Raw genomic sequence first — 18,829 nt, forward strand, 5'->3', positions numbered from 1 at the left:
TTCTACAGAGAAATATTGAGGGTGAAGATCTTTTAACACTGATGCTTTCAACAATCCTGGAAGAAAAATGGTTCTTTGGATGAAAAGGGCTGTTACTGGAACCTTTAGTCTTAAGAATCCTCCCCCTTATTGCAGTAAATGAAAACAAACAGAGCACACACATACACAAGGAAGTGATTGCACTTTTGCTGCAAGGCACAAACAGACGCAGAGAAACAGGAAGACAGACAGACCAACGGACAGAAGGAGCCTGAGGCAGACGGTCGCACAGTCTGCATTTGGGTGTCTCTTGTTTCTGCTGTGAGACAGGTCAAGCGCTTCACTGACTGAGACGAGCTGCATGTAGTAACAGTCTGACACCCACCTGCTGAGGAGCAGTCTGTCTGTCTGACTCACTACATCTTTTACCTTCTGTCACTCTTTCTGTCTGCTTCACTTCATTTTTAATTGCGAATATACTTTCCCTCATTGACTGGAGTCACTACACTATTAGTCTGTTCGTATGCACTTTGTATTCAGTTCATAAATTGTACTTTATGATATATAAAGTATATAAAATGTCTAATATCAGTGAAGATAGTGGAGGAGCTGCAAAACACATTTGTTTATTCTGTCTGAATTAAGCTTGTTTCTGTCAATGAATTTGCAAGCTATAGGTTGAGGTGATTCTGTGATTCTGTGTATTTGTCACATTTTTATGCCAATTTTCTTGACATGCATTTTAACTTTGCACTAAATTTGGATGGAAACGTAACTAACAATTCATTCAGCCACACTTCAAACTACTTGTATTACGCAATACTTGACGTAATACAATGTACAGTTAGATACTGAGAAAAAATGCAGAAAAAAACAGAAAAGTTATTTTTATTTCCAAATATAATCAAACAGCATCATGTAATTATTCAATGCATTTTTAGAGTAATAAAAGTTAAGAGTTTTAGGTGGTTAAGCCAAGTCAAATGGACATGACCTACTTAAATCTTAATCTTAATGATTTTACATTTAGTGTCCCAGCAGGTTTTCCCAGAAAAACAAAATCTGTGGTGCACAGATATCAACTCTTTAACTTTCTTCAAAAGCAATATTTCAAAGTCATGTAAGCCTAAAGCAGCTGGTTCTCACAAGAAAAATTATATGTCGTCTGTACCAGCAACTTTTTAGGAGAAATATTTACATTTCTTATCAGGTGGTGACCCCTGGTGGCTGTAAGTAGTATCAGAGTAGTATAAAGAATAGGAACATTCATGTATGGAGGAGGTGGGGTGCATTAGAGGGTGCAACAGGAGTGGATTTTCACTCCTGTCCTGTCCCACTCCCAGAAGAATGATTCCCATCCTATTCTGTTCCCGTAAATCCACGGTCCACACACAACATTAGACATAAAACTGTGATGATGATTGATTCATATGATTCCCACTCCAACCCATTCCTGTTAACTTGTTTTTCTGTCCTGTTACAGTCCCACGACAGGACAGAAAAACATCCCACAGGAATCCTGTATTCTTGAAAAAAAGTCCTCTCTAGTGTGGATGGATGGGTCAAACACACAGGACTTTTACCCATGAGACCGGGTTTCAAGTCCTGTTTGAACCCAAAAGTCAGCGGCCACTATCCAAAGCATGACCATAGATGAGGGCTGGTACACTCTCTCTTTGCTATGATGGTCGTGTACCAATCCATCATGCTCCAAAATATTTGAACTCCTTCACATGGGGCAGCAACTCACTCCCCACCCGGAGGACCATGGCCTCAGACTTGGAGGTGCTGACTCACACTTGGCTGCAAACTGCCCCAGTGCTTGCTGAAAGTCTTGGTCAGTCAAGTATCTTCTTTAAATATTCAACCTTATCTGCAACCCCCAGAGTTATGAACAAAGAAAATGGAACAAAATGAATCAGAATCCACCATTATGGACCCAGACTGAGATGAATAAAAGCTGACCATAGATTCCTGCTGTGAAGGAGAAAGACCTAAAGGCTCTCAGGCTGCTGTCAACACTGTGATCATCTTCTGTCCTACAAACAATGGTCAAACTGTATGTTACATTAGTCTTGACAACATGTACAGGGTCAGTGAGGGCAAATGCACAAAGCTGCAAAGTTTCAGGGATGTATGCTTGTCTACTTTAAGGTTCAAAGAGTTTGTTCCTGGAAATACATCCGTGCTCGCTTCAAACAGGGTTCTCACAGTGGACTGAATCACAGCTCCATTACAGTTTGTGCTGTACTACAGTTTTACAAAAGGAATATCCTGCTACTGTAAAAACGATTGTATTTCATTGTTGTGGTATCTCATAGCAGTGTGTGTGAACCCCACAGTCTGTGAGCAAGATTGACAGTTTGGAACTTCATTTAAGTCTGTTGTTTCTTGGATGTGTAATAACCACATGAGAGACTTCCCCTCGATACTTCAGAAGCCTTTGTTTACCAGAGGAAGACAGAGTCCCCCGTCCAAAGCAAATAAGTTTCTGCTGTGAAGATAAAGGAGCCGGTAGGTAGGGCAGAGCCCGGTGCTTATTAATATTACAACTCCTCGCTCTGATCTCACTTTGAAAACAGAAATGAAAAGGCGAGATAGAGAATTAGATAGGAGTGAAATAAGAAAAAAATAAGCCGTTGAGAACTTTTCCATTTCTGGCTTTTGATTCATAAGCAGTCAGGGACAGAAAAACAAACAGCAGGACAGGAGGTATTTACCTCACCATACCTCATTGTTAACAGAGTGCCCCGGTTCAACTTCCAAGACACTCCCACCTCGAGTCGTCTCATCATCACCTGATAATGACCCATTCACTCCCCCTTACCCTGCCGCTCATGATGCCCTGTAAAGCTTCATCAACTCCTCTAACTTTATACTTTATAAGAATTCACCTCAGACCACCGAGGACAGAAAACAAGGGCTAACTTCATTTGGCCATCCATCAACTTGTCAATTAAACATGATAAGATTTTAATTGGATTTTATGCTCTGGCTTCCCTCCCAAACCTTATTATTCCTGCTTATCATGAGTGATCAGCTGAATAGACAACAGCTCACAGTAGCATGGGTGGATGGTCCTATTCAGTTTCTGTTGTTCAGCAAACAGCTTTGCTTGTCAGGACCTTCTGCTGTTCAGAACTCGGTGATGTTCATGGAGAATAATGAGCTTGGGTAGCTTGCCACCAACCACTTTGCAGACTACTTTTTAGTTGCAGCGCTAAAAGTTGCAGTTATTAGATAAGTGAAAAGAGCAGTAGCAGTGATGGAGAATTTCTTTACGTTCATGTTTTCAGTAATAAATGTTAGCTGTCACAGGAGATGTGTTAGTCTCTTCTCAAAGTTGCATTACTGCAGTGGATACTTCTGTATCTCTTGCCAGATTGCTGCAGAGTGAACAGACTGTGGCTGGAGTGGGTGTTGTCTTTTAGTATCCTTTGGGCTCTGCACTGGCACCTCACCTTCCTGATGCCCAGTAGGTGAAAACCAGTGATGTTCTTGGTGGTTTTAATGACCCGCTCCAGCGTCCTCCTGTCCTGAGCTGTTCACAAACCATGTCAAGAGTCATGTGTGCTTTATTCAAAGTTGGAATGTGTGGCTTCACTCTGAGGATATACAATACTTGGCTTAAGCTAGCAGTAGGGTTGGGTACCATTCACATTTGAACTGATACAGTGCAGGTATGGTACCCGAAATTCAGTCTCGGAACCCAACGGTGCTAATTTTTTGGTACTTTATGATCTCTGTGATATCAATGATTTCTTTTGCAAAAAATTTGTCTAAAATTTGTTTAATGCCTTTTGCACACCACATAGTATAAAATCCCTCCCTCTACCCTCTCAAACCTGACTCTACAACCTGCAGCCTGTCAGTCAGTGACCAGGGCAATGCTGTTCTTGTGTCACAGAGGAAGTATGTGATATCCTTAGCACATCTATACTTGCATTCTGCGATATTTCCCCTTCGATAGTCTGCAATACACAAATATTGGTTTCATACTAATGTTTATGACATACTAACAAATCTCACACTGTTGTGGTATACTAAATACCATGTTAGTAAGTAGTGGCCAGCGGCTGAGTGTTGGCTAATGCTAATAAAAATGCTAAGCCAACTAAGACAGTGAAAACAGTCCAGTTATGTCCAACAACAACTTATCCAACAAGCTAATTAATCACCTGAAGATGTTGATAAACTTGTTGAGGCCTCCTTTAAAGATTTGTTGTCCGCAGGGGGTTAAGTTTCACTGTTTTGACGCTGGCTGTACTGTAGTTCTGTACAGTATTGACTGATGTTACTTATTAATTAAATTAATTATGTAGCATCTTTCATTTATATTCAGTGCAACTGAGCTTTTTGTTCTACAAGAGTGCATCACACATCCTCACTCAGGACATAACTACAAACATCAGTGCTGCTACATGGAAACATGTTTCTCCAATAATTTGATAAAATAAAAATATGTGTACAGACCTGTCCACATACAACCAGAATAGAGAGCCGAAGTCACGCCCCTTCTGGTGTGGCCCATGGGACCTAACTTCAGAAAAAATATTTACAGTGCTGTATTATTTTTTATATGATGTTTGTCAATTTGTCAAGTAAAGAAAGTCATAATTTGTCGTAGTTAAGTTTTGTGTGAAACTGTTCAGTGAACTACATCTCTTGTCTCACCAAATATATGTCATCAATGCCAATTTCACTGCTTCTTGTAATTGTATTGTACCTGAAGCGTTTTATCAGCGATCGGTTCTGCTGGGAAGCTGACGTCAGTTCTTCTGTGGGCATACTTGCCAAACTTGAGACTCAGAGTTTGAGAGACTTTGTTTCCTGCATTTTGGTGACTTTTATAAAAGGAAAATCAGAAAATAATGAGTACACTGCAACAGCATTTTATGGTAAATACTTTACAGAATACAGAATAAGTTGCCCCTCTGGCATACGCTTTAATAAATCTCTGGCATAAACTATTATTCATCAGTTTTCTGTCATTCATTTATTTTTCGCCCCAACCCTAAAATAAAACTGATGCTTCAGACTTTACCAAAAATGCATGCCCCTGTCCAGATAAGCTGGTTTGGTGTAGCTGTGTTGTTGTCCGTGTGGAAACAGTAGACTTTTAGAGTCATGCAGGTCTTATAGGTCAGAAACAGGTTGTGATAATAAAAAAAGGGAAAAAAGTGTGAGAAATCAGGAAAAAATCAAGAGAATTGTGATCCTGGGAGAAAATAGAGAGAGGGAAATTGAAAATTGTGAGGGTTGGCAAGTGCACTGATACCGATGCAACAGATTACTACAGATTAAATATTTATTTTTTTCCCCACATTTGAAAATTAAATACACATTTCCTTTGATTTAATTTGCTGTGTGTGTGAGTGTGGAGAGACGTAGGCACAAATAATACAGTTTACCTACAGTGGGAGGCAGCAGAGCTCCGGTGCAGCAGCAGTGAGCAGTTATCTCTCAGGTGGATTATGAGGACTGGGTGCTCTCTCCTCCCTCCAGACTGCCTGCAGTCTGCCGGGGCGTGTGAATGTGCTGATGTGCTGCCTCAGCTCTGGACTATAAGAGGCTTTTAGAGATGGGCTTAGGACCGAGCATGGATACCTCTCTCTGACTCTTTGTCTTTATTTCACTCTTTTATCCTCGCTGTCAAGTTTTTCATTTATTAACACTCTTAAATGTCACCAGACCTGTAAACTATCATAAGCGGGAAATGGAGGTAGGAGGCTTAATAGAGTATATTTACATTTTGATTTATTTTTACATATTTAGAGATTATTGATGGATTTTGCTGATTTTCTTATTTTTTATGGATGATTATATTATTTGAATTGGCAGTTAATATAATTTTATTTCTAAAGCTTGTGTTTATTGCATATATTTCAACTAAAGTGTACTGTTGCATGCAGAGCAGCAACAATGAAGTATATTACAGAGCTGCTGTGGAGGTTTTAAATGTTGTGGATGCATGAATGAAGGCTGGTGCAACCAAAAGGAAGATTCATACATCCATAAAACTTAATTTTATATTCAGTTAAAATCATGTCATGGGTTTAAAATATCAAGTTCATATTATATATATATTATAGTTATTTACACCATGTTTTTAGTCTGAATCTTCACTGTCGATCCTTAGCATGGAGCCACGTTCACATGCACACTGTCTGAACTGTCTGTGTGTGGTGTGATGATGTGGAAACGGCATGTCGGGACTTTAGGAGACTTGGATTACACCAGACGAGCAGCATGGAGGCATTTTTACATATATATATGTATTTTATATTTGATATTTATATTTTTCCAGTTGTGGTTATGTTTGAAAACTGGCCACCATTCACTTCCATTGTTTGGCAGATTCTGCAACACTGTTTTCTTGTGAAACTTCAGCAGTGTTTTGTTTACTAACAAAATAAACCCGACCCTCAGTTGGTGTGAGGGTGAGTAGATAATGACTGAACTTTCAGTTTTGGGTGAACCATCCCTTTAAATTAATTTCACTTCATTTTGTCTGAAACTGAAATATTTCTGCACAGCAGGAGGTAAACAGTTAAATAACACGTTGAGCTGCTGTACTCTGGTGAGATGTGTTTATCAGCTATTATGTTTACTTGTAATTGATTTTACGAGGAAATAAGTCCTGGTAGAAGTACTGCTTTTCCCTTTTCTACTTCTTCTTTGAGTTATTGACATTGTTACAGTACCTCAGGTATTGTTTACTTAGAGGAATGGAATGCTAACATTAGTAAATGTTAGGCAAACATTTACACAAGACAAACATGATTATTATTCAGGTTCTCACACAGCACAGTCTCCTCAAAGTAAAAATAAATTAGTTTCAGCTCAAAAGAACTAAGGCTGAACCAACAACTCTGAACCTTGCAAACAAATTTGATTTTACATTCAACTCATCATTTCAAGTTAGCAGAAGCCATATTTATGAGTTCAGAAGTGTTCTTAAAACAAAAACTAGAAATTTTAAGTTCAACGAACTTGAATAATTATAACTTAGAACCAGGACTGGAAGTATCTAACTACAAATATTCAATTTACTGTAATTAAGTAGTTTTTTTGGGCATTTGTACTTTTATGTGTAGGTTTTCAAGACTGTACTCATACTTCATATGCATTACACTGTTTAATCTACTTAGTTACTTTTAAAATCATAATTGAGTACAACTTGAATTAATGTCCATCCTTTCAAATGAATTTTTGTAGCCAGTAGGAGAATCTGAGGGCAAACAAGTGAATGAAAACATGACACATGAACAAACAACAATATCACAGCAGCAGCACAAGTTTGGAGTGAGGATGTTAATGATTAATCATTAAGCGATCAATCGCTGTTAAGAATATAACAATTTAAAAATGTATTAATCTGTATTTAGTCAGTAGAGTAGAAAGGGCAGTAATTGCACCTCATCTGACTTAGTCTTGTCTGGCAGTGATATTTGTTGAATAAGTTAACTAAAAACAAGAAAATAAGGGGAGAAAAGTGTTTTGTATCAAAAAAAGAAAAGAAAAAAAATCAATTTTGAGCTTCATCATTGGTTAAGGGTTGTTAGAGTTCTCTGTTGTTTGGAGAAACAGAAACCCCTTTGACTGAATAGCTGCTATTGATAATGTATTACACATCACTGGTTAAAAAGTAACTAAAACTCTGAGTAGTTTTCCAGTAGAATACTTTGTACTTTACTCAAGTACTTTTCTAGCACCAGTACTTTTACTTGCAATTGAGTAGAGATTTTCAGTGCTCTTTCCACCACTATAACATTAAGTTAATGAGAAAAGATTAGTTGATTCCACTAAATTCCTGCATGATTTTTTTTTTCAGTACTTGTGTGTGTGACCATACACATACGTGTTTGTGTGGAAAAACGTTGAGTCATTCTTTGCTGATGATTTACTGCTGAGTTATGGAGAGGGAATCTGTTAAAGTTCCAGCTTCTGTGTCAGCATCTGCTCACTGTCAGCGGACGACAGCAGAATAATGACGCAATGTTTTAAAGCTGCGAGTCAATGGCTGTCAAGTAACCTCTGGCATGACAGGAATAACTTGTTTTGTGTCAATACATAACTAAGAGAGGTCACTCAGTACAGTGCAGATATCCACATGCAACATGGAACGAATATTCAGATGTAACCCCTGTGTAATCACTAACATTTAGATTAGTAATTGAAATTTGTATTTCTTCTACATACATTCTACATGTTAGAAAAAAGTGGCTATGTAGTACTGAATTGTGGAGTTAGACTGTCAAACTGTTGATCACAATTTCTGTGTTCAGGATTTTTTTTGGCAGACCTGAAACATGGCTCAGTGACGTGTGGTGTTTGACACTGAGACAGTTGAATGGACACACCTCCAGCAGAGAAAACTCATTTTTTCATGATTTTGAGACCTAATTTTACATACTTTGTTATTTACCACCTAACCAAATTTGAATGATAAAAAGAAATCAAATTTCTGTGGTGTGGAAAACACTTTTGCTATTTCTTTACAGTATCTTTACATGTAACTAGTTATTTTCCATCATTGTCAGTAGGTGAGCCTTGTTTGCCTAGCGGTCCTCTACCGGTCAGTTAAAAGAGGTGAGGAGTGAGCAGTTGGTATTAATTATATATAGGTTTTAAATATTTTTTTCAAGGTTCTTCAGCCACTTTGACCCCTTGAGGTCCTTGAGCATACAATCATAAATGTGCACAAAAGATTTCAAGCTGATGGGTTCAGTAGTATAAGAGATGAGCTGCGGACAAGCTCCAGTCCTGTTGGTCACTCATACAGTTGTGTGCGACCCATTGCATGATCTCCTCTGGACTTAAGCACGGAGATGATAAAGACTGTCCGCTTTGGCGCCCCTATAGCTCAGTTGATAGGGCGTGCACACCATGTATTGTACCTGCAGCCCATTTTGCTGTGTGACATTCCCTGTCTCTCTACCCCCTTTCCTGTCTTATTGTCAGCTGTCCTATAACAATAAAGGCAAAAAGCCCAAAAAATAATCTTAAAAAAAAACACATTACACATTAAAGACACAGTTTGGACTATTTAAAGTGGGGTGAGATATTTTTCCACAGTCAGTGTGCTCTACCACTTAATCTTGCTGTCAGACAGACTTTTCTGATGGGTAACCAGAGTCAAATATCACTGTCCAAACTAGGGGTGCAACGGATGACAATTGTCCCGTGTTCTGTACAGATTACCTCCCACAGTTTGACACACATGTGATCTACTATACATATAATAGATATAGTTTTCTATTATATATATAGTATATACATAGGACTGTAAATACAGTATAGTATACTGTATTCATATTATACTGTATACTATTATTATTAATGTTTTTTATATATATACATTTTTTAATATTATCTCCATCATTGTTTTTATTACATTACATTACTATGGTGATGCCTACGGACAGAGAGCAATCAAAGCCAAGTGCATGTTTAAAATAATCCCACCTCTTTTTTCTTTTTTTTGCTGATCTGAAAAATAAGCCAATTCCTGACTCAAAACCACAATACGATCCGAACCGTGAATTTTTCACCTGTAGTCCAAACCAAACAGACCCCTTTGACAAAAACAGTGATTTTGCCTCAATCTGTTAGTTAGTTTGAGATATTGTGTTACTTTTGTGAATCCAAACTAACCTTATAAAACTAACCCCAAAGTCACACAATCACACAAACTAACTAACAGGTGGAGGCAGCAGTAGACCAGCCACCTCCGTGTTCTGTGGGGTAAAATATGGATCTTGCCATAGAAGCTTGGTTGGTTTGGAGAGAAGTGATATTTGGCTTATGCAACAGCGATTTCCTGTTAGAAAATTCTGTCCGATAGCCAGGTAAGGTGGTGAAAATGTTCCAAATATGGTGTTGCTGACCTTGTCCACAGCAGTACACTTCTTGGGTTCTTATACCATTGACTGCCATCCATTGTGATAATGCACTGACTCTAAACAGTATCTTATACAACCTCACTTCAAAAAATTCTGACTGTCCCTTTAAGCAGCATCAGTTCAGACTCCTGGTTGATAAATGAATAACCATAACTGGATAGTGTCCATGCTTGTATGTATTTATTAGATGAGTGTGTTGTGAGTATAAATGTGGATGTTATGTCTCAAGCTACACTAATTAGTGAAGTGAAATTTTGTTATATAACAGCCAGATCTGCACATTGTTTTTAAGTTTATGTTAATGAAAGCTGTCGTCTGTATTTGTGCTTGCTGGAGCAGAGAGTGCTACTCATGCTTCATTACCAGTGTGTGTCATTTGAGGCTTCATAAGTTGTGTGCATGTTTGTGTGCAGTAATTTCTTCGTAGACCGTGTTGGTAATTAGAATAGCTTGAGTCCCAGCACCTTTCAGGAAGCTGAATCCATTCTCTCCGCCCACTGTTGTGCACAGAAGACACCAGGCCTGATTAAATACCCATGTGGCTGTGTGCATGTATGTTTGCCTGCTGTGGCATCCAAAAGTAGCAAAAAAAACATATTAGGCAGCAGGCACAGACATCACAGATCTCACACTGTCAGCTGTCTATTCCAGGCTCCATTTTACAGAAACATACTAACTTCAGGATCCTATCTTAAGTGTTTGGTAACCATGGTGATTAGGACTTGGGGAAAAAAAAGACATTACAGTTTAATAGTTCCTATTAATAATTAACGTTTCCTATCCTCTTAAGACAGCAGTTAGAAGACAGTAGTAACAGATATAAAAGTTTGTAAGTGATGTTGGATTGAGATTTCTCATAATGCCTGGACTGAGTAGCTTGCAAAATTTGATGTTTTATCTTACAAAATGCAAATAGTACTTTTATTTAGTGTTTGCACTATGTTCTATGGAAGCCTTATAGTCTCTTATGTCCTGGTTTATAGTTGTGACCTCCAGTGAGAAGGCTGTTACATTTCTTGAGCCCAGCTGTACTAGACTAGTTTGTTTATGGCTCCTGTCCACTGTGTTAAATACCACTGAAGTGGCTATATTATGTTTTCTGGGTTTTCCCTTAACTTCCATGTGTTATATAGCTTTCTGCGTGTGTAACAGATCTGCAAAGTTACAAAAACCAAAGTTCCAGCCAAGGTTGTTGCTTTTTTCCACAGAAAATACTCCAGAGGGCTGTACTACGAAGTAAACTCAACACAGCCAGGCTTTCTTTGCATGATCTGGATCAACAAAGCCTAAAACTGTAATCAGAGATAACAGGTATCACGATGGTGGTTATCAACTCGCTTTGTTAATCCAGGTTTTCGTCTTCAGACTCTGTGCACGCTCACATAAAAGTGGCGTTTGTTGCGTCATTTCACTCTTCTTCCGCATGAAATGAAGCGATCACGAGCCACTTACTTAAGTCAAAATCATCAAGTTGTTATAATTATGAGCTGTGGAAAATATACAAAATACATTACCTTCAAGTCTTTAGCCCTGTTGTAATGTAATGTTGGCAATGCTGGGCTGACAGGCCAAGTCAAACTGAGTCAAGCCAGGCCAACTCTGTGTATAATATGTGTATCATATTGGCCTAAAAACATTTTGTGACTTTTTCTTTGCATTCTTCTGGCATTTCATACAGGTATTTTGATAGTTACTGAACATCAGTACTATGCATGTAATTGTTTTTGTTTTGTTTTGTTTTTTTTATAAAAAACAGTTAACTTGACATTGGGAAGAACAAACTATTGAACTGGATTTATTGCCAGTGTAGATTCTGATCCACCCACAACTTAGTCCACTCCATAACATCTTGTTAAAATAGCTACTGAGGCTTATCAAATTGCACCATCTACTGGCAGGCATTAGAAATGCATTTAATGTATTCAGTCTGACCATAGGCTGGGATAACACATGTCTTGACTGGGTTTAAAAAACGAATGACTACATATATTATACATATTGGTATTTGACTTTTTTTTAACTATCTAATATCGGTATTAGTCCCAGTTATCCAGTATTAATGGATCCCTAATCATTCATTAACGTAACTATTAAAAATTTAGTCTCTTATTAAAACTGTATTTATTCATGTATTTTCTCTCTTTGTCCTCCACAGGATGCAGTTTCTGACCTTCAGTATGAAGCAGTCTTTCCAGTCTGTCCAGTTTTGTACACACAGGTGAACAACAGCACCTGAAGAACCTGAACAGATCCTCAGCAGCCCTGTGGACACATGGAGTCCAGCAGCCGAGAGTAGATAGCACCTCAGATAGCAGCCTGAGAGAGTCTGGCCACATCCACCTCACCTTGAACTCCTGTGGATTCACTTTTTCTCTGCTGTGATTGTTAAGATATCTCTCTATCATTTTAAAGACCTCCCACGCCCCCACCGCCCCCTCTGTGCACCACAGGACCTCCTTAGCGCCCCTCAGAGGGGAGATGCCAGTCTTGCTTAATACCGACGCCTCCTTCAGCTCCAAACAGGAGCTCCTGGACTTGCAGGACTGCCCTCTCAGTGGGGGTCCCTCTCTGGACACTCCAAGCCCCCCAGACTCTCAGACAGGCAGCCCAGTAGGCTCGGGTCCCAGAAGCCCTGGCAGTCCCGGAACCGATGGCCCCGTTCGGCCCTGCATTTTCACCGGGGCGACCTCACTCCCGGGGCAGCTGTATGGGGCAGAGACAAGACCCCTTGCTGAGACGCCCATGGGGTTGAAGTTGATCTCCACAGACTCAGATCAGCTGTGTGGGTGGGGGGCTCTGACACCCAAAGCTATCCAAGTGTTCAACACCCCCCGCTGGGTGCTGGTCTTCCTGTGCATGGCGTCCTTCCTGCAGGGGATGATCATCAACGGATTCATCAACACTGTGGTCACCTCCATCGAGAGGCGCTTCGACTTGCGCAGCTACCAGACCGGCCTCATTGCCAGCTCCTACGACATCGCTGCCTGCGTCTGCTTGGCCTTCGTCAGCTACTTCGGCGGGACGGGGCACAAGCCTCGCTGGCTGGGCTGGGGGGTGCTAATCATGGCTTTGGGCTCTCTAGTGTTTGCCCTGCCTCACTTCACCACACCCCGCTACCAGGTCAGCCTGCCTGAGAGGACAGGTATGTGCTCTACCAACCGTACCAGCCCGTGCCAGGACAAGGAAGGTGGAGGACTGTCTGGCTACCGGTTTGTGTTCATGCTGGGTCAGTTTCTGCATGGTATGGGTGCTACGCCTCTCTACACTTTAGGGGTCACATACCTGGATGAGAACGTCAAGTCCAGCTACGCTCCTGTTTATATTGGTGAGTCATTTCAGTCAGTCATGTACTATTACACTGCAGAAAGAAAGTAGTTCCTACACAAAACTGCTCACAATAAGGTCTGTGGATTATCTTGAGTAACTGGGTCATGACTTTTGGAAAGAGGCACTGGTTTTTAATTTTTTGAAATGTAATTTTATGGTACTTTGAGTGCCATAAGCTGAGTGCCATTTAGTCCCATTATGTTGGAAAGAATCTCTATGGCAGATATCGCCAAAACTCTGCAACTCACATAAAAAAGAAGAAGAAAAGATGAATAAACAGCACTACAGGCCAGAGGAAAAAATATGTATTTTCTTATTTTAGGGTAGACTGTCCCTGTAAAGTAAATTTGTTTAGCAAATAAGAATTAAATATAGCAGTAGTTCTCAAAAATTCAATGATGAGTCCCATTGCAGTCAAGTGCCTCCTGACTTTTGGTAGAAAAGAAACAGGCGATATAAAGAGGTAAAACTCAGCACTGCAGCATCAATAAGGTTAAAACTTAAATAAGGTTAAAACATCATACTGTATTTGCCCCCCAACTGAGAAGCAATGCAATATATGACTGAGAGGGGACACACTAAAGAAAACCATCTAAGATCTTGAGAAAAAAAATTGGACTATGATCGTAGGTAGGGATGTCTCAATACCACTTTTTCATGTGTGATATTGACACTGCAACCTGCAGACACTGATACCAATCAATACAATTTTCCTCCTCTCTTAAACAACTGAGCTGTTAATAATAACTTTGATGTATCGATACCTGTTAATGGCCACATTTTGCTTTACCTAGCCATCTAAAAAACATCCTGCTCAGACCATGAAACCAATATTCTCCTCTCCTCAAGGAAGGAATACACAGACCATGACATGGTTCACTTATACTTTTCATTTTATTTAAACTTTTACATGCACAGAATTTTGAACATTTTAAATTGGTCAGCACCATTCAAACATTTAAAATTAACCCTGTAGGAGACAAAGTTCACACTTCTGATCAGGTGTAAATCTCACTATTGTGTGGCTCACTGTCAACATATGTTAACTTCAACACCTCTAATAAACCGCAGCTCACAGCCACTACCCTACACTTTTGGATGTGACTGAAAATAAGTTTTTGTTTGTTTTTTTTACTTGGCAAAATGAAAGCTACAGCCACAGTAGCCCCTGGATCATTCAAAAACAATAAAACATCCACATGTAATCAAATCCTGTAGCCTCAATCATCATATAAATTACTTTGCTCAACTTTGAGTGACATGCCATGAAGACAGAAGTGTCACAAGTAACAGAGATGAAATGTATTTTAAAGTGACCCTGAGATGGTTGTGTTACTGTGTCCGTCTGAATGGGACACTACACAACTACACAAAATGATTCTTGGCTGTAATAAACATGAAGCAGTATTTTAAGTAAAATGCAACTGAAATATGTGAAAACAAAGTTTATTTATCCAAAAAGTAATGTGAATGTGAACATGCTTATGAACTGAATGTAGCCAAATCAAGTAAACTTTATTTATTTACATAAGGAGGCTGTTCTTCACACTCCAACACAGTTTATGTAAAAGTTTGGATTGATTTAATCAAATCTGACTTTAGATATTTCATTCATTCACACTGACTCAAAATGATAAAAAAACTCTATCTGATAATAAGGTGTTTATTAGTGAAAACTGCAACTTGTGACTGCACTCTTGTTTAAATAAGAGCACGACTACAGGACTTTAATTACATGCCCATAGGGTTTGACACATACACAGTATAATAAATAGTGGAAAGAGTTACTGTGATGTAACCTGAAGGTTTCTGAAGAGCTGTTTCGAAGCTCACAGAGTAGCGGCTCTGGCTGTCGCCCTCTTGGCAGCGCCTGACTCAGCTAACTCCTGGCTAATCCAAATATTCACAAAGAGGTAGTTTAATTAAATGAACACCAGTCAAACCTCAAACTGTGAAAAACAATGCAGAAAACATGATGGAAATACTGAGGAATGTTACAGCCTTCTCATCGCTCCACACAAGTCTGATGTTTAAGTCTGCTACTATTTTTTGTCTCTTCAGTGGAGTGAAGGCTTCAGTGGTTATTTAAAGGGACAGTTCACACAAAAATCAAAAATACGTATTTTTCCCCTGGTCTATAGTGCTATTTATTCATCTGGATTTTATTTTTATTTTTATTTTTATGTGAGTTGCCGTGTTTTAGAGATATCAGCTGTAGAGATGTCTGCCTTCTTTACAATATAATGAGACTAGACTCGGCTTGTGATGCTCAAAGCACATTTGAAAAACTAGTTTGCCTCTCCAAGAAAGAAAGTAGTTCCTGCAGAGACCAGTGTCTCATTCCAAAAAGCATGACCTGGTTGCTCAAGGTAATCCACAGACCTTATTTTGTGAACTGTCTGTGACAGTGACATGCTTCATGTATGTTGTGATTTATTTGCCAAGTCTGTATCCGTTACACTTTGTGGCATTTTGCTGTTATCGATACAGCTCACCCAAGTGTAAAAACTTTCCCCCTCGATATTTTCAGTTTTCTGCCATTTCCTTTTAAGTTTTTGTTTGTTTTTTGAAATTGAAAATGTGCATAAAAATGAGTGGATAGAGACAGTCTCAGCACACAATTAATGCTGAGGAATGTTTGTTAATTGATGATGATGATTGTTAATTGTTTTGAATATACAACCCCAATTCCAAAAAAGGTTGGGACATTGTGTAAAGCTTAAATAAAAACATAATGCAATGATTTGCAAAAAACTTTTCAACATATATTCAACTGAATATGGTACAAAGGCAAGATATTTAATGCTCAGTCTGATTACTGTAATTTTTTTTTTTATAAATGTACTCTCATTCTGAATTTGTTTCCTGCAACATGTTCGAAACAAAGTTTGGACAGGATCCTGTTTGCCACTATGATACATGAGCTTTTCTTTTTACAACACTCAGTCAGTGTTTGTGAACTGAGGACACTGATAGTTGAAGTTCTGAAAGTGAAATTCTTTCTCATTCTTGCTTGATATATGACTTCAGGTGCTCAACAGTCCAGGGTCTCTGTTGTTATATTTTGTACCTCATAATGCGCCACACATTTTCAGTGGGAGACAGGTCTGGACTGCAGGCAGGTCAGTCTAGTACCTGAACTCTTTTACTACGAAGACACACTGTTGAAACATGTGTACAGTGTGTCTTGCTGAAATAAGCAGGGACGTCTCTGAAAAAGACATTGTCTGGATGGCAGCATATGTCGCTCCAAAACCTGTATGTACCTTTCAGCATTAATGGGGCCTTCACAGATGTGACAGTTACCCATGATGCCATGGGCACTAACACACCCTCATACCATCACAGATGCTGGTATCAATCTGGATGGTCCTTTGTCTCTTTAGCCCGGAGGACACAACATCCATGATTAGTGAAAACAATGTGAAATGTGGACTGGTCAGACCACAGCACACTTTTCCACTTTGCGTCAGTCCATCTCAGATGAGCTCGGGCTCAGAGAAGTCTTCAGTGTTTCTGGATGTTGTTGATATTTGTCTTCCTCTTTGCAGAGTCTTAACTTTCATTTGTAGATGCAGAGACAAACTGTGTTTACTGACAACAGTTTTCCAAAGTGTTCCTGAGTCCATGTAGTATCCTTTATACAATGATGTGGGTTTTTAATGCAGTTTTTAATGCAGTGCTGCCTGAGGGGTCAAAGGTCACAGTTGATTTTCAGTTTTGTTCCTTACATGCAGAGATTTCTCTGGATTCTCTGAATCTTTTAATGATATTATGGATTGTAGATGGTCAAATCTATAAATTGCTGCAGTTTAGTGTTGACAAATGTTGTTCTTAAACTGTGGGACTATTTGTAGTTTTTTACAAAGTAGTGAACCTCACCCTATCCATGAATGACTGAGCCTTTCGAGGATGACCCTTTAATACCAATCATGATACTGTCACCTGTTACCAACTCACCTGTTTACGTGTGGAATCTTTTGTTGCTTTTTTGGAGTGTATATTTACAAAAAACAATTTTACGTTTATCAGTTTGAACATTACATATCTTGTCTTTATACTATACTATATTTAAGTCAAGTGGGTTTGCAGATCATTGCATTTTGTTAGTATATATGTTTTACAGAATGTCCCACCTGTTTTGGAACTGGTTGGTACTTTGATTGTGTGGTATAATGAGAACACATGGTAATAGCTGGGCTTGTAAAACTTTCCACCTGCCTCTTTTTGCAATAATTACATGTCTTTTGCAGATGTAGACTCAAATATGTCTGTTGTTTGGATGAATGTGAATGTAGATTTTTGTGTGGTAATCAGCAAACAAATATCAACACACTGGCCAGTAATGTAACTGTTAACAGTATGTCTCACCAGCTGTCTGTCACGTTGCATTGCGCTGTTTTCCTCTTGTTTTGAATGTTTCGAAGTTTAATCAAAGTCTTCCCTCTAGGATCAAATAAACTGTGTCTCTCTAATGGCACTGTAATGAGCAAAGTAATTAGAACACAGAATTGTTATTATCTCTATTACTGAGAATTGGATACAGATGAAAGAGCTTATTGGATAGAAGTAACCAAATGTGCCTTGTGTGCACATAAACACCCACATAGTCGTGTTTCCATCACTTCAGAGGATATTACGTTGACTTACATTCATTTTCTGGAGACTTACCCTGACCTGGAGGTCTACAACCTGCAGCCCCGCAGACACATGCAACTCTTTAGTGGCTCTCCAGTGGCTTCCTGTGACTATGTCAAAAATTATATGGAGATGAATAACATTTGTTTTTGTTTTTTTTACCTTTTCATTTTCATTTATCATTGTTGTGGGTTTACACTGTAAAAACAAAAAATTGAGAAAACTCAAACTTAAAGGCAACATACTGCAATAGATTTTTTGGGTTTTGAGCCTAACTGAGATTCTTAAGTTCTAACACACACACACACACACACACACACACACACAGGCAGTCAGTCAATAAAGCTGCTCAATCTCTTTCTGCACATCAGTAATTCAAAATACTATACAAAATAATATATGTACCTTGTCCTCATTGCCCAGTTCAAATAACAGCAGAGTTCAGTGTAACCCACTCAAGGAAATCCTCACCAACACACACACGCTCAGTCTGTCCTTTTGAATCATGAAACGGTCACTTTGTGGACACAGAGACTGGTAAAAAACAATGGGGCAGTTTGAACTTGTGGGACAGGAAGAGGAAGTAGACAGTCAGTGTACCGACACACCCTCTGTGCTCTCTGTGATCTCTCTCTGTGTCTCCCCAGGGATCTTCTACACAGCGGCCATTGTGGGTCCAGCAGCAGGCTACCTGCTGGGAGGATACTTCCTCAACATCTACACCGAGATCCACCTGACGTGAGTCTGCTGCGGACGGCAGGACAGACTAGAGCTGACTAGAACAGAACCAACTAGAGTGTAACAGCATAGCACTGACTAGAGGATTGTCTAGCAATACACCCATTCTTGAGAATTGGGACAAATCATGTCCTACCAAAACGTTTACTACCAGCATACTAATTAATATTTTTTGGTGAAAAAAAAATTAAGGATATATTATTATATTATTATTATAGATTTTGGTTTGCTTATTTATTTAT

At 39.1% G+C, this 18,829-nt stretch overlaps 1 protein-coding gene across 2 annotated transcripts in view; it reads left to right on the plus strand.

Annotated features, from left to right (window-relative positions):
- The window catches only part of slco4a1 (solute carrier organic anion transporter family, member 4A1), a 51,319-nt gene that overhangs the window by 16,726 nt on the left and 15,764 nt on the right, over window positions 1–18,829 (plus strand). The window contains exons 1-3 of one of the 2 annotated variants that reach the window (XM_084721959.1): window positions 5,574–5,701; window positions 12,040–13,209; window positions 18,497–18,587. In XM_084721959.1, coding sequence (XP_084578085.1) covers window positions 12,363–13,209; window positions 18,497–18,587 — 938 coding nt within the window. In that variant the 5' untranslated portion in view covers window positions 5,574–5,701; window positions 12,040–12,362. Of the gene's footprint in view, window positions 1–5,573; window positions 5,702–12,039; window positions 13,210–18,496; window positions 18,588–18,829 lie in introns of those variants that run through there. The other variant, XM_084721958.1, reaches the window with a different exon arrangement.

The sequence above is a fragment of the Lutjanus erythropterus genome, chromosome 6 (assembly GCF_056507025.1).
Source record: "Lutjanus erythropterus isolate fLutEry1 chromosome 6, fLutEry1.hap2, whole genome shotgun sequence".
NCBI lineage: Eukaryota > Metazoa > Chordata > Actinopteri > Lutjaniformes > Lutjanidae > Lutjanus > Lutjanus erythropterus.